We start from the raw sequence: 24,502 nt of genomic DNA on the forward strand, positions 1-24,502 counted from the left end.
GCAGAGCTACCTTAGAGACACCAAGCCACCACCCGCTCCTGTCAGTGCCCACCGCTCATGTCCAGAGGATGTGCCCACCTGACGATGTTGGGGTGGGACAGCTTCTGCAGCAGGCTGATCTCACGCACAATCACTTCTTGGTCCACGTTGTTCTTGTAGATCTTCACCACCATCACTTTACAAGCAGCAGCCTGGGTCACCTGGAGTCAAGGTTGGAGCAGGACATCCCTTAGCTTCCAGAGGTCTGCCAGCCCCTCTGGACAACAGCATCCCTTCCCAACCAAAGGCCTGAATCTCATTTCCCTGCTGCCCAGAGCTTTGCAGAGTCATTTGCACAAGTGCAAGGTGCTGTCCCTGCCACATAAGCTCCACTCCAGGGATGCCTGCCTGGGTGGCTGGGGACACCTAGGTCCCTCCTGTCCCAACACATTACAACACTATTTCTTTGCTCTGCATGTTCCGTGGGTGGGAGCAGTTTCTCAGCCCACACTGGGTTACCGCAGAGCTGACCTCCTTGCATTCAACATCCTTTCCCAACCACAGCCTGCCTCACATCTCCATCCCTCCTTCCTACCTGGGTCTGACCACTGCACAAGGCTGTTGGCCACGCTCCTCACCCCCAGCTCCTTCTGCGCCCCTGCCCAGAGCCAGCGTCCCCTCCACCCGGGCTGTCAGACAGGCACAACAAAGAGCACAGAGTCAGCTCATCTCTCCCCCCATCCCAGGATGGAGGTCCCGTGGCTGCTACCCAGCCGCAAGCTAACCCGGACCTCTGCTATGGACAACCACCAGGGATTTGCTCCCAGGGCTTCCCCCAAGCAGGGGTACTGGAAGGTAAAGAACAGAAAGCAAAATGCTTTTCCCCCTCCTCAGAACACCGATCAGACTGAGTAGGGTTTTTTAAGAAGAAATTTGCTGTCCCCTGTGGAGGCACCAAGGCTGGGCAGTACTGACGGCAGGGGTGTCAGGCAGGCTGCAGGACGTGCAGGGGTCCCCTGGTGCTCAACCCTGACGGGACCATCCAGGGCCTGCGCTGCAGCTCCTGTTATCTGGCCTGACAATCCAAACAGCAGCTTCCAGACCACATCACAGAGCACTGTGGTACTTTAACCCTTCCATCCTCAATTAACATCTGTTTTAAGGAGACTGTTTTAAGGAGATCAGCTGTGATCCATACTGATGTCCTGACAGCTCTGCCAGGGCTAGCAGAGAATCCAGCTGCCTGTTTAATTTTCTCTTATTTTGAGGTTTGTGGGGTTCTGTTTCTTTTTTTTTAAGGGAAAAATACTTTACACATAGCATGAGCTGGCTTAAGAGCAGCCCTCTGAATCCCAAAGTGTCACCCACTGCTCTCTGTGATGGTCACTTCAGGGATGAGGTTACCAGCCCAGGTGAGGAGAACAAAGAACTGCATGTAAGACCTGGCTGGGCTGGAAGGAGAGAAAGGTTCATTATGATCAGGGTCACAAAACAAATTGTCTTGGGAGCACCGTGAACTGCTGCTTCCTTTCTGAAAGAACACCACCTGACAGTTGATGTTATCTCTGGAATAACTGCCTCCCTACTTGAGCAGGTTGTAAGGGAGCCAGGGCTCTGCCACCCTCACCCCGTGGGACTTCATAGCCACAGACTGCGTCACAAGTCAGATGTAACAGATTATTAACTGTAATTGCACAGAGGTAAATATAAGAGATGATATCAGTCATCTTTACCCAAAGCCTGTGAGTGCTCCAATGCCCAGGACGGAGCACTGGGAGCAGCTGAAATCTGGAAGATCTGAAGAACTTTCAGAAGAGCTAATACTGAGTTTCAGCCAGACCTACCAGCTCTGCACAAACTCTGGTGGAGACAACGAGCCACACTGAGCTTCCAGGCCAGGTTGCACATCCCAGCTGGATGTACTTGGGCTGGTGGAGTCAGCGAGTGCTGGAGGTGTTCCTGGCCACAGGGCAATGCAGAGACCGGCTTGGTCTGGAGAACAAATGACTGAAAAGGAAAGGTAGATACCACCCCACCCACCCCCCCCACCCCCCAAAAAAAAAAGAGTAGTGGGAGAGATGGGCAAAGGTAGCGGGCTCAGAAGGTCTCTTTAAGACCACAGGCCCTAAGACTTTGCTCTGGCCAAGTTGGAACAGCCCTTGGTTCACCCTGAATCACACGAAGTGTCTGGTTTTGTCCTGGATCAGTGTGAGAACCAGGCAAGGGCAGAGCAGCCTCCAAGGTATTCTCACTTCATGCTAACAGGTGAAGGGTACAGACTTGGTGCCAGCCTTGAGCGGAGAAATAAAGATGCAAATCTGGCCCTGGAAAGTTGCAAGCGGACAGGGAGTGGGACTGGGCTTCCTAATGTGTGTGAAGCTTTTTGAGGGCCAACCAAGAAAGAGGTTGCTCAGAGGCTCCCTTTGGGCAATGCCTTACACCAGCTTTGGAAAAAAGTCACACTGCATTTCTCTTCTGCTTTTTGAGCACCCTATGCATGAGAGAGCTGCCAACAAAAGAAGATTTATGCTTTCCCCAAGAGATACTCATTCCTGAATAACTCCTTATTGCACATCAGAAAACTAAGGCAGAGAAAGAGAGAAAGCACCTTGTGCCCAGGCCGTGCAATACATAACCCGCAGGGCAGGAGGCTGTGCCCAGACCTCTTGAATCTGAGTCACCAAGTAGAACCAAGCGAATCCTCCTTCCTCAGCCAACCCACATATAACAACTCTTGAGAAGGGGCTTAACTGAAGGATAAAGGATGGCAAAACCAACAGGCAGCCCACAGAGGCAGTGCCAGCACATCGGGGAGCCCACGTCCTTGCTGCGGGAGCGCTTTGGAAGAGAGCATCTGTTGGCAAAGACCTTCAAAGGACAATCACCAGTGATGCTTCACAGCAGGAGCGCTGCTGTTCAGGACTACGGGTCCACAGGGCACTGGCTGACCCAAGAGGACCACGAGTCATCAGGGCATTCAGCTCGAATCCCAGACAAATGTCAAGCCCCTGCAAAGGACTGTCCTTGTCCCAAATCCTCCTCCACTGTCTTCTGACTATTTGCCCCATAGCATTTCATTCAAACTTCATTTTTTTTCGCATTTCTTTTTCTGCTTCGACTTCAAGAAGTTATTTCATTTTCATTCAAGATCCCTGTCTCCAGCCTGCCTACTGCTGGAATTTCATTCACTGCCAGGGCAGGAGGAAAATGTCACACACGGAGGAAACAGCAACTGTTACTATGAAAATCTGCTAGATAAAGAAAAGAGAAAGTGATGGCAACAGCACACCACGTAGGTGGGGAAAGCAGTTACCAGTGGGAGGCTGTGGTGGGGAGAGGTATTTGTCATGTGTCGCTCCAGTTTGCAAAGAGCCGCCGCAGACCTTTGGCCGGAGATTCCCCTCGAACAGCATTAGTGCACTGGCCCTGGGCCTGAAGTTCACCCAAAGGCTTTAATTTATCACAGCACCAAGCCCCGATGCAGTAGAGGAAGAAACAGAGCCTTGAGCAAGCAATGTGCACTTATCTATCCAACTCACATATTTTCTGCAGTTCCATGGCCAAATCCTGCCAGCCTGGCTCCATTAGTTTCCACTGGCCACATGTGCTTACGCCAGCCAAGGATCTCACCCAGAATATGTCAGAGTACTTCTCTGGCAGAAGCATCTCATGCTGGCCCAGGGGAAATGCGCAGTCGTGATGTTTTATCACAGGGCTGCTCAAGCTGAGGAGCTGGAGGCAATGATGAAGTCAGGTCCAATTGGTTTGCACTGGGTCTGTGTCACGTCCCAACAACCAAGACCAGTGCCAGCAGCCACATTCTGGGGGGCTGCTGGGAGGAGAGATAAAGTGGGCAAAGCTGACTATCTTTGCCCTCAGAGGTGGAGGCTGAGTCTCAGTTCCTGATGTGAAGCACCTCCTTCGCTTTGCTGCTCGCAGAGCAGTGATGGCTCGGGGCTGCAGGGAAAGAGGTCCAGGTCCTGTCCACTCACCCCAGACAAGCAGCGGCTTAACTCCCGGCTGAGGAGCAGCACTGGGGGGGGGGGGGGGGGGGGGGGGAGTAAAGGAGTAAAGCCAGCAGCACCCTGGCTCCTTTGTTTGCTCAGAGTTAAACAAACTCCCACACCAGTGGAGCCTTGTGCAGGGAGCGACTCACAACAGCCCCGGTGAGCAAAGCAGTTTTGCTCAGATGATTTAACATCCCCATCATCATACACTGGCTTGCAGGGAGCCATGGGTCTCTGGACATGAAGGCAGCAGAGGCAGATGTGGACGGATGCAGCAGCAGCCTGTCCCAGGTCCCCTGCTCCTCCCCAGCACCACTGCAGTGCAGGGCAGCAGCTGGAGAAGGGTGACAGCACTGGTGTCTCCACGGGGTGTGGGTGGCAGGTATTCTGGGAGGCAAATGCAGCTCAATTTTACATCCTTTTTCTCTATATATTTTCCTATAGCTTTGATAACAAAACCTGCACAGAGCATAAATACCTGCTAATCTCATTCAACACTGAGTTTAGCTCCCTGACAAGCCTGTTGTATGGCCAGATGACAGTACCAGTGGACGCTGACTGACCAAGTCCTCCCATGTCCTTTGTCCCTGTGGAAGGGGAGATGTGCATCAAAGGCAATGTGCTGGGTGTGCAGAGCGGGGTGCCCTTTCCTCCATCACCCAACCTGCCAGAGTGAGCTGGGAGGGACCAAGATGAGGAAATAACTCAAGGGCAGGTTCCTCAGGTGAGGCACCATCTACACAGCCTCAGCAGCTGCTCAGCCGCTCTCACGCACGTTGTGGGCTGCCTGCATGTCATTTACCTTGTAGACCTTGGAGAAGAAGCCACTGCCTATCAGCTCGGCGTTGAAATTTTCCCAGAACTCCAGCTTCCTGACAGCCGTGCGCAGCCTCTGCCAGCGGTCCATGTGGTAGTAGGTGTCCGATGACTCACCATAGTACTGCATGGGGCCGGAGGGCTCCGGTGCGATCAGCCCTGCCTCGCACATCATGGGGGCAGCGGCTAAAACACAGAGTAGTACACAGTGAGCCAGCAGCAGCGTTTGGACATCAGACAAACACCTGCACTAGAGACCAGTACTGGACAAAGCCTCGGGAACAGAGGGAAAGGAGACAAGGCACTGAGATGATGCACCCTGCAGCACATGTTCTGCTGGAAGCAGCCACAAGCACTGTCTCCTGGATAAATCATCATGGACTTAAGCCTGCCTTATGCAGGTTGCGTTCAGACTTCTTCAGACTAGGACTTAAAGGCGGCAAATTATCATATACTCACTTATACTTTCCAAAGGTTTCTGGTAGATAGGATGCATCACCTTCAACACACGATAGTGCAGCCCAGGAGAAGTCCAGAGGACTCGGTCTTGCTTAGCCGGCTTATATTGGGTTAAAAGCCACCGTGTCTAAATTAGGCTTTTAGCACGGGTCATGTGCCACATGCTAAGGTCACATCCATTAGCCCAGAGCTCTAGACAGGGCTTAGCTACTGTTGCAGACAGGGGGTCATAGCTTGATGTGCTAGCAGGAAACAATCTTAAAAGGGTGCTCACTTGGCAGGTTCCTTCTAAGTTCCTTCTAAGTTCCTACAGTTCCTTATAAGCCCAAAAGAATCACAGAACAAGGAAATGCCCCAGCAACTCTCCTCCTGTCTGTGTATCCTGAATTTGACTCCAAGCCCCCAGTGCCTTTGCTCGTGTTCCACTGCTCTGATTCTCACAGTTCCCTTGCCAGCCCCCTCCTTCCATTCCCCTTCCTGCCTTTTACAGCACCAGGCTCCCACTCCCCCAAAGCCACATGCTATCCTTCCCCTTCTCCCACATCTAGTTACTTAGAAAAATGCAGGAGAGGCAAATCCAGTGGAAAATGGTCTTCTGACACCCTGAGCAAGGCAAGTAAGGCGTCTGCTCCTGGATAACTGTAAATAACCGTTGGTATGCTACAAAGCTGTCTGAGCACCTTCCACTCATGGCATGTGCTCACATTGCTGAGCCCTGGCGAGCTGCTTTGTCAGACTGTAACCAGATGAGACAATGGTCAATAAAGGGTAATTCTTCAATGTTGCCAGCTGAAACAAAGCTAAGCTCTGCCCTCCCTACATTTCTGACCAAGGTCTTGCACCAGACAAGGAGCTGCACCAGCATCCCTTGACCCCGTGGATTATTTCACGGCTACTTTGCATCTACAGGGTGAGGCAAAATCTGCACTAAGCCATGCATGAAATACTTGCACCAGTCACCTCATCCACCCACAGCCCAGCCCACATCCAAAAAGAGCTGCCAAACCGGGACAGATGGATGTGGTGGCAGGGCTAAGCAGGGCAGGAATTCGAGCCGAGCTGTGGGGCAGGGATCCCCGACACGAGCAGCAGGCGAGCTCCAGGCTGAGACGCTGCAACACAGGTGAACAACAGCACAAACTTCTGAAAGCAGCCAGACCCCAAAGCTGCCACCACAGGGCAGTCCCACACAGACTGCAGGATTCCAGTCATGGACCATGACGGATCAAGCACAGATCAAGCAAAATCAGCATGACACACAGGCTCCTACCTGATTGCATGGCCAACATCAGCAGGACAGTGGGCTGTCATGAACAGGGGAGCCCACGGCCGCGATCGGCGGAGAGCACTCAGATCAGGCAGGGCACATCAAAGAGGTTACAGGGCCACAGCTTTAGCCCTGCTCAGACCCAAGGACAGGTAACCAAGCAATATCCCAGGATGGGATGCAGCTGCAGGGACCTGCCCGGAGCATTTTGCCTTGGGGCAGTCACTGCTCCTGACAGCCAGCACCATCTGAAACGCACCGTGGCCGGCCCCCTCCCATCCTGCCCGCATCCAGGCACCACACGCTGGCACAAGGGAAGAGGCTCCTGCAGAAGCAGGGGACAGGACCTACATCCATCACGCTCAGCACTGCCAAAGCCACTCTGCTCTGGTTCTGTCACCGAAGGCGTTACCTTCCCACAGGAACGATTCCTCCAGGTTCTGCAAGGAACCCTCTGGCATACAAAGTGGCCCAGCTGTGGCAGGGCTTGGGGCACAGGCGCAGCAGGGCAAGGCACTGGCACAAGCTGGTGGACAGGTGCAGCAAAAGGCTTTTATTGCTCAGCATGCGGGGCTGCAGCTCCAGGCCAAGCAAGTGGTGCTTCACACTCCATCAGCAAGACACAGAGGAGCTCCTGCACGACTGGCCAGGGCATAAGGGGATGCTAACAGGGGCTGACAGATCCTGCTGACCCTAAACCACCAAGGAAACATGGAGAAGGAATGGCAAAGGGTCTCCCTGAGCATCAGACCCATCACTGAGGGGGCACTCTCAGGGTTTACCCACTCCTGCCCCTGATCCTGGGACACAGGTTTGCCCTCTCCTGTTGTGTGGCTAGTGAAACAGCAACACAGCAAGCCACAACCTCACCCTGGAGCGCCAGTCACTCAGCTGGCAGAGCTGTGGCGGGTACCCCAAACGATGCTCTAGCCTCCAAAGACACACCCAGAAGGCTCTGAAAGCTTCTCCCTTCTCTTTAGCACCCTTCAGTAACAAAAGAGGAGCCTGTCCTTTGCAAAGCAGCACACCTGCAGGTGCCCTGGTCCCCAGCCACCTCCTTCTGCCTGCAGGGTGACCAGGGCACAGGCGTGACAGGTCCCCTTGGGCAAGGCAGGCTGCCTGGGGCTGCCTCTTCCACAGGGAATGGTTTCCTTTTCAGAGGCCTCTCTGTTCAGCGCTTTTCCCACGTACCATCTCCTCCTGCCATGACCTAGTTCATCAATTGCTTCTTTGTCCAGTAAAGAATCCCTGCAGCATCCCCAGCATGCCGGGAACGGCCCCTCGCATTATGCCACTGAGTGGGAGCCGAGTCTTTATTTTCTTCTTATAAATGCAGCTGTTTGTCCCCAGATTAGTGCTGACACATAGGCTGGGGGAGAAAACAGCCTTTCAAAATGCCAAGATTTATTTGAAGGCTTCCTAGGAGCCAGGGGGGCAGGGAGGGAGGGGGAGAAGGTGGGAGAAGGATGGGGAGCAGGCAGGGTGGTCTCAGGGGCCAGCCCACAGCCCCAGACAGCAGGGCAAGGCACATCCTCATGTCACCAGCAAGGTTTAGAGCATGCAGAGCTGTGCTTTTGTCTGAGCAGGCAAAGCGCGGAGGCAGCTGCCTGCTCCCTGGTGCTCCCAGCTCAAATTCAACCTATGGTGGGGAGACCAGGCTTGGGCACGGGAGGAGGCTCATCCCCTTCCAGACCACCTTTGCCTGCAGGGAGGGGGGAGACAGAGCCACTGGCTCCCACCACCTTCTGGGGAGACTGCCCATGTCCCCAGGCTTTGGGCTGTGCCCGCAGTGAGCAAGGAGCATCCTCTGTGCCTGGCTGCCAACACGCACCTCCCAGCTCCCCGGGCAGCAAGAAGCACCAAGGATGCAGCTTACGGGCAGCCGGGAAACGTTTAGATACTGAGAGCATTGCAGGGAACCTACTCCTTGCCGTGTCCAAAACATGAAATTAGCAGTCATCTTGAAAAGCAGACCTGGGGCACCGCTTTCCTCTGGGCTTTCCTCACCTGCAGACACAGCGAGGCCCCTGCACGCTGCAGGGAAGGGTCAGGCTCCGCAGCAGGACTCACTGGGGCTGCCCGCGCTTGCTGCCATGCCATGCACCCAGCGATGCTCCAGCAGCTGCCAGGGCCGGCAGAGAGGCCGTAACCAGCCCTGTGCATGCACCCTGCGAAACCAGTCGTGCAGCTCCAGCCCCACCGCTGCAGCTGGCTCCAGCCTGGGGAAGCAGCTGGCAGGAGCAGGCAGGCGGCGGCAGGTTTATTCTCTCTGTTCAGCAATGCAGCACCCACAGCTCCCACCACCTGCTCAGCAATGCAGCAACGTGCATCTATTCCCTTTGCTCAGCAATGCAGCAACGTGCATCTATTCCCTTTGCTCAGCAATGCAGCAACGTGCATCTATTCCCTTTGCTCAGCAATGCAGCAACGTGCATCTATTCCCTTTGCTCAGCAATGCAGCAACGTGCATCTATTCCCTTTGCTCAGCAATGCAGCAACGTGCATCTATTCCCTTTGCTCAGCAATGCAGCAATGTGCATCTATTCCCTTTGCTCAGCAATGCAGCACCCATGGCCACCCAGCCGGCAGATTGACTCTCCCAGACCTGTGCACAGCTGGACAGAGCCCTGAGCATCTGCCCAGGCTCCGCTATGAGGACGCAAACCCCAGGCTTCAAACCCCTCTTCCAGACAGCAGATTTTCCTGAAAAAAGGGAAGACTAGACCCTTCCTCCCCTCACCTGCTGAACAGCCAACCTGCCTCTCCTGCCACTGTTTCCAGGACTTTTCTTCCCATTATCAGAGAGCTTCTCCCCAGCCTCCTCTGCCCGTAAGTGGGAGGTTGGACCAGCCCCAGGGGCCTCCCTGGACCGAGAAGCCCAGTGCCTGACGGCTGCAGCCTTGCCCTGGGGAGCAGCATGGAAAAGCTTATCTGCTGCTTGCTAAGCTCCGTGCAAAAACCTTCTGTGTGCGGGATCACTCTGTAAATGAAGTATCTATGCCAGGGCAGCAGGGTGCCACCAGCACTGGGGTCTGCAAACCATGGAAGCCACCTTCCCAGTGGAGCAGGGGGTGTATGCTGACTGCGCACCCGTGCCTGCGTGCAGGATTTGGTCTTGGGGGGAGATCAGGTACAGAAGTTTAGAAATCTGTAGGTGCTTTCAATATTTTGTAAGCATCTAGCACTGGGGTTTACCTGTTGTGCTGCTGATAATGGTCCTGATGCTTCACTGATGGCCAGTTGTCTACATCTCATCAATAAACCAGTACATCATTTCAGTCCCCAGGTGGTTTACATCTCACAAGTTGAGTGGGTTTCTCCTGCAGGCGTGTGCAAGGCTCCCTCAGCCCTCTCCACCTGCCCTGCCTGCGCCTGGCTCCGGCAGCAGTGGCAGCGGGAGGGATGGGTGCTCCTCGGCTCCCCGGTGAAAATGCAAAGTAAATCCAGATAACGACGGTGACATTAAACAAAACCATTTGCCTAAGCCAGGTGAACAAAACACCTCAGTAGTAGAGTTACTCAGCATTTATCTCGGTCAACAGAAATGGACTTTCTTCTGTCCTGGCTTGTTCTAACAGACACTGGCAAACCTTGTAGTATTAGGAAAATGTACTAGGTTAAGCAAAATCACAATGGATTTGCTTACCAGTACTAGTTTGCCTATCCCTAAAAATATAAACCCTAAAAAAAAAGTATTTTTTATTCTTGACTCACATAAAAATAGGAAAAACTATTTCCTGAATACTCCCAGCCTGGGAAGGAGGCTAAAGACAGACCACAGCTCCTGCTGTCCAGTGAGAGGATGGTTTCCCACAGATAAAACAGCGACATTCACCAGTGTGAGGATGTCAGGAACAGCCCTGCAGCCAACAGCTCTGGCTCTGCCTGGATGCCATCATTACACAAAATAGCAATTAGCTTTTCATAGACATTCTCACATTCATGAGAACGCCTAGTCTAAGCTGGGCTGTTTCCCTCAAGCTAATCCCAATATATTTGATCTCTCCAGTCAAAAAGACAATTTTCTGTTGGAAAAAAAATAAAACAGAATCAGGGAGGCGAATTCCTCTCTCCACAGGAAGGCGAATTAAAGTAAATTACGCAGCAGGGATAAAGGGATACTTGCATTTCATTTGAGCACAAACATGTTTTTCATAGAATGAAATAAATAAATACAGCCCAGAAAGTAAGACTTAAAAAGCTCAGGGTAAGTTACTGGCAGGATAAATCGTTTTCACTTTGCAAATTTAAGTGTTTATTATGCTGCTGCCAACAAGGACATCTGTGAGCCACAGACCTGGCCGAAACCCTGCCCTCCTGCCATGGCACCGTGCTCACAGGGCCAGGGTCACACCCGGGACTGCAATCCCAGCTTCGATTTAGCTGCTCTGATTGCAAACCTATCCCCTGCCAGGTATGAAAGAAACCTTAGGAAAGATCTAAAATCTGGGATATCTGCTTCCTCCGGAGATTTAAATACAAAGGAAAGTCACGAGAGGGCCAACAGCTAAGGTATCCTTTTGCTGAGGGGAAAATGCCAAGGAATAGGGACAAGGACAGTAAGATCCTGCAAATGGGAACTCAAGACGATCCAAGAGGACAGCGGGTTCTTGGCACAGGCAAGTATAGGTAGTCACAACTGGCCACTGAGTGACACAAATCCCCTTTGAAACCTGGAATAGTTAAAAGACTCCACACGTGTTATGCTGAGGGTGAACTGAAGCACTGGAAAACCCGATCAGGACACAGTCTTGCTCCCACCTAACTTACCGACAAGATGCATGTCATTCAGAAAGCAACCCAACCAGAAAGCATAGAAGTTTCCAGCTGAAGATCTATGGCTGATGCTACCTGCAAGGGGTACGCAAGCTCTTTTAAGATCTTCTGGCCCCAAAAATCAGCATTTCCCCAAGGCTTTCAACGAAAAGATTGTCTGTACCTTTAGCTTTAGCAAGGAATATTTTTGAAGGTATGTGGAGACCTGGTTCTCCAGCAATTGACCCCTGCCCACGAGACAAGACCAGAGGGGCATGAAAACACAGCCGGCCCCCTCTTCACCCAAAGACCCTTATCTCCAGCCCCCTTGTGCCCAGCGGACCGAGTCCCACTTGAAATGGCTTTCACAAAACTGATCAAAGACGCATCCAGCCAGGATGCATAAGGACATTCAGGCAGCCACCGTGCAGTTTGGCCTCTAGCAGGGTTAAGGACAGCCAGGCACCTCAGTCTTCCAAGAAGAACAGGGCTGTTCTGCACTGTTTTGGGCAAATTTAACCCAACCATCCATGAAGGTCTCTGTGCAGACCCTCCCCATGCACAGCAAGTGCCACGGTAGTCCCTGCCTGGGGGGAAACTGGTGGGTGTTTTGGAGGAAGAAAAACAAGAGAATTGAAAACACGCTCTCTGGGGCAGTAAGCAGACAAGGCTTCAAGTTGGCTCACCCTGCAAAATGGATGATGATCGACAAGGCACGTGGATTCCTTTGAGATGGAAAGGTGCAAAAAAAGAGTAGAAAAAACTCCAGTTGTAACAACTTAGCAGTCACAAGCCTAATCCCACACATTTACTGTCTATCTCTGCTCCCTTTGCTACACCCTTCATGCATTTTCATTTTAATTCTGAAGACTCACGGTACAAGACCCCTAATTGATGTCATACGGCACTTACTTCACCAGCACATATAAACCTCATTTTCCCCTGACATTTAATTGACGCTATACAAATGAAAAAGCAGAGCAAGGCACGTGGGTGTTTAAAAGGAAGCTCAGCGTGTGGGAACTATCAAGCGTTTGAGTTGGCTAAAACATCTCAAGCCCACCCTCTCCATCAAGAAAAACACATTAAGATGAGAAAAGATACCTTGACCTTACTGCTAAAATGTCTGAGCATCATCTGAGAGCGATTGCCATAACCTGCTTGTTGTTACAGCCCAGAGAGGAGGTCTGAGGGCTGTGGGTGGCCCAGGGGGAGAGGTGGGAGACACTGTCACACAGCCCATAAAGGCTGGGTTCAAACATGCTCCACAGCAGGTGAAAGCCATGCCCATTATCTTTGGGGTTTCCAGCCAAAATCCCAAAGATCAACCTCAAACCTCAACCACTCTGTGTGGTTCCCAGAAGTCGAGAGATTATTTTTAGCTCAAGGATTGTTCCTGGTACAGATGGCCAGAGTCCTAAGCTAGAATAAAGGCTCAGGCTGGCTGCCACACGCTGCTGGCAGATCAACCCGCGGTGAATGAGCCTCTGTATCCATCTCTCCTCAAATGCCAAAAGCCACTAACAGCACTTTTCTGGCTTTGCAAGACATTCTGATACCTCAGTATGGAAAAAACCCATCTGCAGCGAACAGCATTGCTCTTTGCAAGGGAGAACATGGTTTCCTGCCCCTTGCACCCCCTCCTGCGTGTCTTGCTTGGTCTCCCAAAGCATTTCCTACCTCCTGTCTGTAAGAAATCAGTGGGCTGGAGACAGCCACACACTGCACGGCGGGTGGGCACACTGGCAACTCACCGCAGCAGTGATACCTGGCACTAACGGCGCTTTATATATTCCATAAGCAGCTGGAGGGGTACATGGCCTCTGCCAGCTGTTTCTGAGCAATGCAAAAGCCCCCCCAGCCGAGCTTCACACACAAGCTCTCACACCTGATGAGTAGTTCTCCCCCCTAAACCTGGTCTCTCCCTTTTCAAAGGACTGGACATGATGGGGCTCTTGCCGGCTCTTTTAACACCCACAAAAAATACAACAGAAACAGGTGAATAGAAACAGCACCAAATCCCCTGAAAGTGCTTCATTTCGCAGATGCTTAGGGGGCATTAACTGGATGATGCACTTTGGGAGCCAGGTGGGAAGAAACTTGATTTTACACATGGAAAACCATCAGTAAACAGCTTGAAGTCACAGAACTGCCCCTGCAGCATCTCGGAGAGGACCCAGCAGACCTGAGACCTGTGCTCTAACCACATCCCCATCCCTCAGAGACAAGGGGATGAGTTGGGTGAAAAAGATAGCTAACAGGGACCCACCTCCTGTTGACTGCTGTATGTACAGGCTCCCAGTGAATCACGGAAAGAATTGCCCAACGGGTCCTTGTGGCATCCTCCAACACTGGGGTGCTGGCTGCCACCGGGGACAGGGACAGCCTGGAGGGACCATGAAACCCTGCTCTTCTGAGACTGTTCCTAGAAAAACACTAACCATGCTAAACTGAATTAAACATTTTAAGATCTTTGAAATGTGGAGGTGGGCAGATAGCAGAGTCACCACCGTAACTGTGCTGCTCCATAAGATTATTCATCCTGCAGAAGTGGCACAGCCCAGTGAGTAAGGAGCTGAGTCAGGACATCTAGGCTGCACCTAGGCAACCTAGCCAGTATCTCCTTGGCATCACCTTTCCTCCTCCTTTCTCTTCCTGGCTTTTCTCAGCCCTTCAGGACACAGACCAGCTCCTAATCCACACAGAGCTTGCAAAATGAGTGTGATGTTTGGCCCTGGCTGGACACCAGGCACCCCCCACAGCCACTGTACCACCCCCTTCCTCAACCAGGCAGGGGAGAAGAAAATAATAACGAAAGGCTCGTGGGTTGACACAGGTACAGGGAGATCACTCAGCAATTACCATCACAGGCAAAACAGATGCAACTTGGGGAAATTAGTTTAATTTATTACCATTCAAATCAGAGTAGGACAATGAGGACTAAAATCAAAACTTAAAACCACCTTCCCCCCACCCCTCCCTTCTTCCCTGGCACCAGCTGCAGCCAGCCAGTGAAGGAGGGTCTGCTGTGCCCCTTCTCTGACTCCAAACGGCCAGTTTTGGACCCACATCCACTTATAAATCATCGCTTCCCAACACCTCTGGGATGCAACAATGCAAGATTGAAGGTGGTACATTTTCTAGACATCTCGGGCTTGATGAGTTTAAGGGAGAGCAAATCAACCCCTGGCTCATCAGGCATGAAAAGCGCTCATGCATCACCTGCATGTCCCATGCACCACTCCCAGGTGAGCAGAGTTTCTCATTTCAAGCCCAGGGCTGCCTAAAGAGCATCACTATCACCATGGTCCTACCTCTCACACCATGACACCAAGCACCAGCACAAGGCACTGCTCAACATTTACACGGAGTGCAAATGGGAACTAGAATAAGTTCTTCAAACTGCTCCCTGCAGTTCTTTGGTAGGTGCGCAAACAGAGCTGAGGGTTCAGCTGGAACTAGCACACAAGAAACTGCAGCTGCCTGTCCTGAAACAAGCCACGGTCCATTTGGGATCCTGTGCATTGGGGCTGCCGGGAGGCTTGAAACTACCAACAGAAGACTGAGGGCTTCTTGTGTGGGGCCTTAAAGGTCTGATCATCATGCTAATTGCGGAGGAGGGACACTGCTCTGCCCCGCAGGGCTCAAGGGACGCTCCCAAGGGGGTCCTGACAGTGGGAGCGCAGCCACGGGCACAGCCATGTCTCCAGGGCAGAGGAGAGCTGCAGACTGTGCTCTGACGCAGCGGGGGGATGGTGCCCACCCACCCCGGCACCCAAAAGGTCCTGGACGAGGTGGGACGCACACTGTGCCCTGCCAGTGGTGCTGAGGATGCTGCAAAGGGATACCCCAGGCGGTGGGATCAGTCTTCCTTGGGAAGTGCTGTCTTTCTCCAGCAACTGTTAAAACCACCAGGGAGACCCACTCGGACCAGGCACCCCGCTTTCAGAGACCTCAACCCGGTGAGAGGTGACCCTGGGCCCCCAGTACCCTCGAGGCTACCAGCCTTAGTTTGCCCTTCTACCGATGGCAGCCATTTGGGCGGAGAGGAACAGCACCTGAGAGCCACTTGAGAATTAAAACAAAGCAAATCCAGCCTTTAATTTAAGGGATGATCCCTTGGCTGAGGGAGCAGAGTCTGCTGTTGCTGCCCGCAGGCTTGGCAGATGCCAGCCATACGCCAGAAGCCTCAGCGTGCAGGGAAAGCCAGAGAGCGGTGGCAATGCTTTCGTAACTCAGGTTCACAGCCCTGAACAACCTACTGGACTGTGGTCACAACAGAAGTACATTAAACCACCTCACTGTGCAACCCTCCCTCACTCCAACCATCACAGCTTCCCACCCTTGCCCACGTGCCCTTCCCCATTCAGCGACGCTTAGGGTCTGCTTCATTTTCATTGCAAAACTAAAGAATCATCCTTCTCTTCAGCAGAAATCATTCATCCTATTCCCTTCCTAAAGAGACCCCTTTTCCCCTCTCCACGTTTGCCGTCACAGTCTGAGGAAAAAGATGGCAAAGAGCTGCTGAGAGGATGCTGAAAAGCTGCCTCCACGTCTGCGGGAGGTGGGCATGCAAGCAGGCAGCCCCCCAGCTGGCTGAATTTTGAAGGCTGCGTAATTCATCAGTGCATTGACTCATGCTTCCTAATCCTGCCTGCAGCACAAGACGCATGTGCCTCCCTGAGGGGATGGCTCCAGCGTAACATTAATTCACTCCTGATCCACTGTGAGAAGAAGGGCAAAGCTTCCCCTGGGCTGAGGCATGCCAAAATATCCGCATTCCCCAGCCCCTTCTGCTTGGCTGCCTCTGGGGTGAAGAGGTGGTCACTCAGAACAGGGACCTTACATGCCCCACGTTGCCCTCTGGATGTGTTTCTCTCCCTCCATCTTTTCCAGGAGCCTCTGGGGCACCATCCAGATAATTCACAGCCTAACGCTGCATCGCCCATAAACTCTCTGTGCCTCATTCCCCAGTATGCACAAGGAGATGAGCCCGAGCCCTTGCACCGCCCCATTCACTCCAGCACCTTTGCAGATGTGCCACCTCGGACCAAGCCACCCCCGTGCTGGGGGTGAGGTGGTGGTGGGTCCCCAAGCCCCCCAGGCGCAACGGGGATGAGGTGGTGGGTCCCCAAGCAAGAGGCGTCTCAGCAGCAGACCTGCATCCAGCAGAGGACACAGACAGGCTGGTAAACCTGGTGTGGGACCTTGCTAGTTCAGAAGGTGAAGGGAATGATTTGTTTAATCCTGAAAGGACCTCCAGTGAAACTCACCTAATTGAAGGAGGTCTGTGGGAACTCATGAAGAACGGACCACAGGAGAAAGAACATAATGCAGTACGACTAGTGGAGGTTTAGGCCGCAAAGATGTTGCGACCTTAGGACCTGTGGTTATACAAAAACAGGATGTAGATCCGGTTAGAACCGATACTGTCAGCAAGTCTGAGACTGAGACATGCAGTGGAAAAGTACTGAAGCAGAACTTGTAACCCTAAGAAATGAAGCAAACAGAGTGAAGAAGAACAGCGAATAAGGAACTTGGCTTTTGCAATATGTAACCAATGAGCTTTGCACACGGTTATCTTAGACTATGTATGCACCCTTATAAAAGAAGCATGTTAAGAACAATAAAGTGGATCTGATTTCACCTGACCAGGTCTCCGTCTCTCAATCGCAGCAAATTGGTGACCCCGACGTGATGCGTTTAAGGATCTGACGTGAAGGGCTCTTGAATCGCCTATCTGAGCGACTTGCGGCGAATCCCACAGAACTTTGAATGATCTGCTGAAAGGAAGCAGGAGCCGGCCAGAAATCCCTCCGGAGTTGAGAGGTGAGCTGTGGGCAATCCGTAATGGGGAATCAGGCTTCGTCCCCTGAGAGAGACGTATATGAGCTCATGAAAGCTCTTCTTAAGAAACATGGGAAGAACATCTCTGGGCACGATCTTAAGACAATTCTTAAGTGGGTTCAGGTTAAATTACCTGCTGTAACCTCATCCACTATTTTTACACGAGATCTTTGGGATAATGTGGGAGTAAAATTATGGGATGCGGCGACTACGGGAAATGTTGAAGCACAACGTATGCTCCCGTGGTGGAGAAGCATTTTTGAGGTCTTAAAAGCCCAAGAGAACAGTCATAGAAAAGACCCAGACCGAGAGGAAGACCCCCCCTCGGCGTCCCCGCCATTACCGGAGGCGACAAAGCCCTCAGCACCACTGACGGTATGCGCCGCGGGGTATCCCCCTGAAGATGATCCCTTTGACCCGGGACCTGTGGATCCTGAAAAGGAGCCGGATCTGTACCCCCCCGACCCACATGATGTGTGGGCTGGCATCAGACGTCAAGCTTTACAGGAGGGGGAATTAGAGATTGCTAAAACAATAGTGGCTCCTGTACTTTATCAGCGAGGCGGGGGGGGCCAGTGGGAAGCTCTATCTTTTCCGGTAGTTAAGGAGCTGCGCCGTACCGTTACTGAACATGGACTTTCTTCACCGTACTTTGCGAGTTTGTTATCTTCTGTTTTTGATACATATGTTATGACTCCGCATGATTTAAAATCTTTGGCGCAGCTGCTTCTGACACCAACTCAGTATACTTTATGGGAGGCCCATTGGAGGGGGGGGCTTCAAGCGCTCCTTTTAACTTATGTGGGTCATAACAATAACGCAATTGCTGCATTAACCTTGGAACACCTTACAGGCACAGGTCGTCATACTAACCCAGTAGATCAAGCCCGGATCCCACGAGAAGCTCTTGAAGCGATCCGTGAGGAGGCAAAAAAGGCCTTTTTTAAAGTTCCTGATTCTCAGAAACCGCAGAAAGCTTGTACCACTATTACACAAGAACCTCGAGAACCCTATATGCAATTTATTGATAGGTTAAAACAAGCTTTGGAACGTCAAATAGATAATACGGAAGCACGAGAAATTTTGTTGTTAAAATTAGCTGTGGAAAATGCTAATGCAGATTGTAGAAAGCTGTTAAAATCTCTCCCGAATCAAAATCCTATTTTAGTTGAAATGATTGAGGCATGTAACAGGATCGGTACTGTAGATCATAAATTTGAAGTCATGGCTGCTGCTTTTGCAGCCATGCGCGGCCCGTTAGGGCCGGGGAATTGCTATGGTTGCGGCAAGCCTGGTCATCTAAAGAAAAACTGTCTGGCTACTAATGCTGGCGCTAAGCCCCGAGTCCCAGGAATTTGTCCTAGATGTAAAAAGGGTCGTCATTACGCTAATCAATGTCGGTCCAAGTATGATTTGCAGGGACAACCAATCCAGGGAAACCGATCTCGGAGCGCGGTGCAGCGACGCGCGTAGACACAAATAACGCCATCACCGTTCAACAATTCCCAAAGAAGAGCAGCAGCAGCGCCTCAAGTCTTTGTCCAGCAACAACCGGCAGCGCAGGATTGGACCTGGCAACCGCCCACACAGTAACGTTACTTGACTCCTCGGTTCACTTATTGTCAACAGATGTTTCGGGACCCTTGCCCCCAAAAACACAAGCCTTATTGATAGGGAGGTCTTCTACGACATTATCTGGCCTTTTTGTACTACCAGGTGTTATTGACTCTGATAGTACCGAAAACATTAAAATCATGGCATGGACCCCGTTTCCTCCTTGCACGGTGCCGGAAGGCAGCCGTATAGCACAACTGATCCTTATACCCACAAGCAAAAATTGTTTAAATTTGGACCAGCTCCAACAAAGGCAGGGTGGGTTTGGCTCAACTGGAGATCCACAAATTTTATGGGTACAGTCTCTTTCTCAAAAACGACCTATGTGTCAATGTACTCTTATTCGAGGGGAACAAAAAATAGTTTTGAACGGGATTATTGACACTGGGGCCGATGTTACAGTAATATCTCATGCCAAATGGCCGCCACTGTGGCCGCTAACCAACACTCTACAGGCATTAGCTGGGATTGGCGGAACTGGTAAAAGCCACCAGAGCCTGGAGCTGATCCAAATTCAGGGCCCAGAAGGACATACTGCTTCAGTCAAACCTTTTGTGCTACCTGTTCCCATGGTTTTATGGGGGCGAGACGTGTTGTCACAGTGGGGGATGACAATTCGTACCCATTTTTAGGTGGGGCCATTGAAATGCGCGACACCCTTAAATTAACCTGGAAAACTGATGCTCCCATTTGGGTGGATCAATGGCCCCTACCTTCAAAAAAGCTTCGCGCCCTTCAGGAGCTGGTCACAGAACAGCTTGAAAAAGGACACATTGTGCCTTCTACTAGTCCATGGAATTCTCCTGTCTTTGTCATAAAGAAACAAACTGGCAAATGGCGCTTGCTCCATGACCTTAGAAAAATTAATGACGCCATGGAAACTATGGGGGCCTTGCAACCTGGGCTCCCGTCTCCTACAATGATTCCTAGAGATTGGTATTTGACTGTTATTGATCTCAAAGATTGCTTTTTTAATATCCCCTTGCATCCAGATGATGCTCCTAAATTCGCTTTTTCAGTTCCTAGCGTCAATATGCAAGCTCCATTGCAGAGATATCAGTGGGTTGTGTTGCCACAAGGAATGAAAAATAGCCCGACAATATGTCAATGGTATGTCGCTAAGGTACTTAGCCCTGTCCGGATCACAATGCCTGATGTCTTATTGTATCATTATATGGACGATATTCTAGTGGCTGCACAACATCACATAGTCATGGAGAAAGCTGTAGCCCTTGTCACGGCGGCCGTTAACTCGGCCGGCCTCTGTATTGCGCCAGAAAAGATTCAAAAAACACCCCCGTGGAAGTATTTGGGTTGGCGCATAAGAGCCCAAACCATAGTTCCTCAACCTTTACAGATACAAACCGATGTAAGAAATTTACACGATGCGCAAAAGTTGCTAGGAACAATTAATTGGGTTCGGCCGTTACTAGGGATTTCCAACGCAGATTTGGGTCCGTTGTTTGAGTTGCTCAAAGGAGATACGGATTTGCGTTCCCAGCGCCGTCTTAACTCTGAGGCTGTTGCCTCATTACAGAAAGTTGCTACAGCCATCGCTTCTAGACAAGCACACCGATGTGATCCCAATCTTGCCTATTTTCTAATTGTTTTGAATCCGACTCGGCAACCCTATGCGTTAATATTTCAATGGGATTCACAAAAACTAGACCTGTTGTTGATTATTGAGTGGGTCTTTTTATCTAACCAGTCTACAAAAACTATTTCAACACAATATGAGATGTTTGCTCACCTGATAATCAAATCCAGGCAACGATTATTGACGTTATCAGGAACTGACTTTGCTTATATCTGTTTGCCTGTGACAGCTATATATTTGCAATGGCTTTATCAACAATCAGACATTTTTATGTTAGCTTTAGCAGGGTATATGGGTCAGCTTACATCCCATCCACCTTCACATAAACTGCTTAATGCTAATTTTTGTATAACACCTAAACCGAAACGAAGTGAACAACCATTACAAGCCCTTACTGTGTTTACAGATGGATCTGGGAAATCGCACAAATCAGTCATAGTGTGGTGGGACGACCAACGTGAACGTTGGAATTCAGACATAGAGACAGTCCCTGGCTCCCCTCAGATAGTGGAACTGGCTGCAATAGTTCGAGTCTTTCGAAAATGGTCAACGCCAGTTAATATTATTACTGATTCGGCTTATGTTGTAGGAATAGTTGAGCGCGCTGAAGCTTCCGTGTTGCGTGACATTTCACACTCTGACTTATTTGCTTTATTACAAGAACTCGTTTTTCTTCTGAACTCTCGCCCTTACCCCTATTTTGTTATGCATGTCAGATCGCATACTTCCCTACCTGGTTTTATTGCGGAAGGCAATCGCCGAGCTGATTTTTTGACATTACCAGTACAAGTTTTACCAGATCGTATAGCCCAAGCTAGACTCAGCCATTCTTTTTTCCACCAAAATGCTGGAGGCCTTAAAAGACAGTTTGGCCTTACCTCCCAGCAAGCGTCTAACATTGTTGCTACATGCCCTGATTGTCAAAGATATTCCTTCCCGTCTGTTGCGGGCGGAGTTAATCCTCGAGGACTACAAAGTTTACAATTGTGGCAAACCGATGTTACCCACTACTCAGAGTTTGGTAACTTGAAATATGTTCACTCTTCCATTGACACCTTTTCAGGTGCTTTATTTGCTTCCTGTCACACAGGAGAAAAAGCACGTGATGTCCGTAAGCATCTTATGCGTGCTTTTGCTACATTAGGTATACCTGTACAAATCAAAACAGACAATGGTCCTGCTTATGTTTCCAAAACAATGAAAGCATTTTTTGACTCTTGGGGTGTAACTCACACTACTGGCATCCCTCATTCTCCTACAGGCCAATCTTTAATTGAACGCTCCCATCAATCATTAAAACGTTTATTACAACAACAAAAAGGGGGAATAGGAGTTGCTACTCCTCCTGAAGAACGATTACAGAAAGCCTTATATGTTTTTAACTTTTTGAATTGTTCTTTATTAGATAGCAATCCTCCAATAATTCGACATTTTAACGCCAATACTTCACTCGAGATGCGAGTTAAAGCTCCTGTACTGGTCCGTGATCCAGAAACGGGTAAGATAATGGGGCCTTATCCCCTCGTCACGTGGGGCAGAGGCTATGCTTGTGTTTCCACAGAGAAAGGCCCCCGATGGATCCCAGCAAAGAACGTGCGACCCTTCCGTGAACCCTTGCCACAAGTTTTGTCTGAAGATTCTGAGCAGCGTCCAGAAGAATCTCACACAAAAGGAACAGAACCTGAAGACTCAAGTATTTTACATGAATAGTTGTTATACGCGTGAGTGCCGTGAAGTACTCCTTGGGGAAGTCTTTTGCAATTTGTGCGGACATTGTGACCCCTGGGTGTTATGTGCATGTTATACTTGTGACAAGGAGTGGTGGTGTCGTCTAACTTGTTCTGGGCGTTGGTGTAATCTTTGCCTAAAGAAGGAATTTGATACAGTGAGATTATTACTTGTAACAGGGCATGAACCCTTAGGAAACAGCCGCATTTTTGATTATCGCGCTGACTGGCAAAGAGCGGTTATTGAGAGGGCTAAAATTATACAAATTTGTAGTTTAGAATGTAGTAAAACTAATTTAGTACCTGCTATTTGGCTAATCCCGAAAGAAGATTGGGAACGTATAAAGCAAAAGTGTGAAAAGCGGTTTGCCTGGAAGAGGAAAACTAAGCGGTAGAAAATGAAAATGATTATGAGTAACTCCAATATGATGTACCTCTTAACGAAAATCATTATCTCCATTTTCATTAGCAGCACAAAAGCTTGGGAAACCCTCAAGCATATAGAGAATAGAAAAAACCTGTGGGTCACCTGGGCGGAGAAAATCAACCAGAGTAGCCTTTGTCTTTCGATGGCTACTCCTTCTGATCCTTTTAGAACGTGTTTATTAGGAATCCCTATTAACATGAGCCTGGTAAACAACTCTACTATAACTCTTGACCCTTCTGTCGTCACCTGTGGTTTTCCGAGACTTGGTCAACAACCTCCATGTTGTGACAAAAATAATATTACTTTTAATGCTTCTTCCCCCTTTATGAAATGCAATAGCTCTATGTGCACCACAACTAGAGAAATACAGGAATTCAACCTTTTAGGCTCTGCCCCCTCAGATCGATGTTTTTTGTTTCAGCCTCAAGCTAATCAAGATGATCCCGTTAATGTCACGTCATATAGGCCATATAACGTGACAGCGTATTGTCAGCAAGTTGTTAATGTTACAGCGGTCACATCCAACGCGGGGCGGCTGCCAGAGGGTATGTTTTTAATCTGTGGTGATCGAGCTTGGCAAGGAATTCCTCGAAGTGCTAAGGGAGGGCCTTGTTATGTTGGCCGCTTAACGTTGTTTACACCAAGTATTACTAATATTTTTCAAGCCAATCGTACTTCAAATCATACCCGCAGGAGAAGAGCTCTTGTAGAACTAGGCAGTGATTGTAGGGATAATGTAGAACTCTGGAACCCTCCTGAAGTCATCTTAGCTAGCATATTTGCCCCCGGGGTGGCTTCAGCGCAAGCACTGACACAACTAAGGAAATTAGCATGTTGGACCGGAAAACAGGTTAATATAACGACAAATGTTCTGTCTGAATTAGCCAGTGACGTTCAAGGAATAAGACATGCTCTGTTACAAAACCGTGCCGCAATCGATTTTCTACTTTTAGCACAAGGGCACGGATGTGAAGAATTTGAAGGAATGTGCTGCATGAATCTTTCTGATCACTCCCAATCTATACACAAACAACTTTCTATTCTGAGAGATAATATGAAAAAACTTCGAGAAAGTAGTGATCCTTTTACAGATTGGCTATCCTCTTTAGGATTGTCTGGGTGATGGATTACAATTTTGGAAAAAATAGCCGTTGTAATAATAATAGTATTGTTGCTAGTTTTGCTTTTGCCGTGTGTTATACAATGCTTGCAGAAGCTAATAGCTAACTCTGTAAAACGAGTTCTTATGGTGCAACAAGAAGGGGGAAATGAAGGGAATGATTTGTTTAATCCTGAAAGGACCTCCAGTGAAACTCACCTAATTGAAGGAGGTCTGTGGGAACTCATGAAGAACGGACCACAGGAGAAAGAACATAATGCAGTACGACTAGTGGAGGTTTAGGCCGCAAAGACGTTGCGACCTTAGGACCTGTGGTTATACAAAAACAGGATGTAGATCCGGTTAGAACCGATACTGTCAGCAAGTCTGAGACTGAGACATGCAGTGGAAAAGTACTGAAGCAGAACTTGTAACCCTAAGAAATGAAGCAAACAGAGTGAAGAAGAACAGCGAATAAGGAACTTGGCTTTTGCAATATGTAACCAATGAGCTTTGCACACGGTTATCTTAGACTATGTATGCACCCTTATAAAAGAAGCATGTTAAGAACAATAAAGTGGATCTGATTTCACCTGACCAGGTCTCCGTCTCTCAATCGCAGCAAGAAGGGTCATCCTGGGAGAAATTCTGCCCTTGTAAGCTTAGGAATGCCCCGACGCATGTCTCCCCTTGCACATCACCTACTCTCCAGCCAAAGCAGGACTGCAGTAAATATCCAGCAGATAAAGCTGAAATCCAGTTAGAGCATCTCCGATGTTATTTCTCCCAACAGCGCAAAATTAATCACAGCGGCCCCACCAACTCCAGCTGGCTTGCCCCCAACGCTGAAGCCATGGTCTTCAGCAGCTGGACGATTGATCTTTTCAGGCAGCTTAAAACAAATGAAT

The 24,502-nt window shown here is 50.0% G+C and overlaps 1 protein-coding gene and 1 long non-coding RNA gene across 7 annotated transcripts in view; one reads left to right on the forward strand and one right to left on the reverse strand.

The window, feature by feature from the left end:
- LOC308069613 (dual specificity testis-specific protein kinase 2-like) overlaps positions 1-24,502 on the reverse strand; it is a 49,444-nt gene that overhangs the window by 9,753 nt on the left and 15,189 nt on the right. For 5 of the 6 annotated variants that reach the window (XM_080402241.1, XM_080402240.1, XM_080402239.1 and 2 more), the window contains exons 2-3: positions 4,789-4,988; positions 79-200 (exon numbers count right to left, since the gene is read on the reverse strand). In XM_080402241.1, coding sequence (XP_080258367.1) covers positions 79-200; positions 4,789-4,977 — 311 coding nt within the window. In that variant the 5' untranslated portion in view covers positions 4,978-4,988. Of the gene's footprint in view, positions 1-78; positions 201-4,788; positions 4,989-5,261; positions 5,362-9,723; positions 9,849-24,502 lie in introns of those variants that run through there. The other variant, XM_080402238.1, reaches the window with a different exon arrangement.
- LOC308069635 lies at positions 16,507-22,987 on the forward strand. The gene is made up of 2 exons (XR_013930467.1): positions 16,507-17,112; positions 21,903-22,987. It is a non-coding gene; the product is annotated as an uncharacterized lncRNA (long non-coding RNA).

This window comes from Falco punctatus (assembly GCF_963210335.1).
Source record: "Falco punctatus genome assembly, chromosome: 9".
NCBI lineage: Eukaryota > Metazoa > Chordata > Aves > Falconiformes > Falconidae > Falco > Falco punctatus.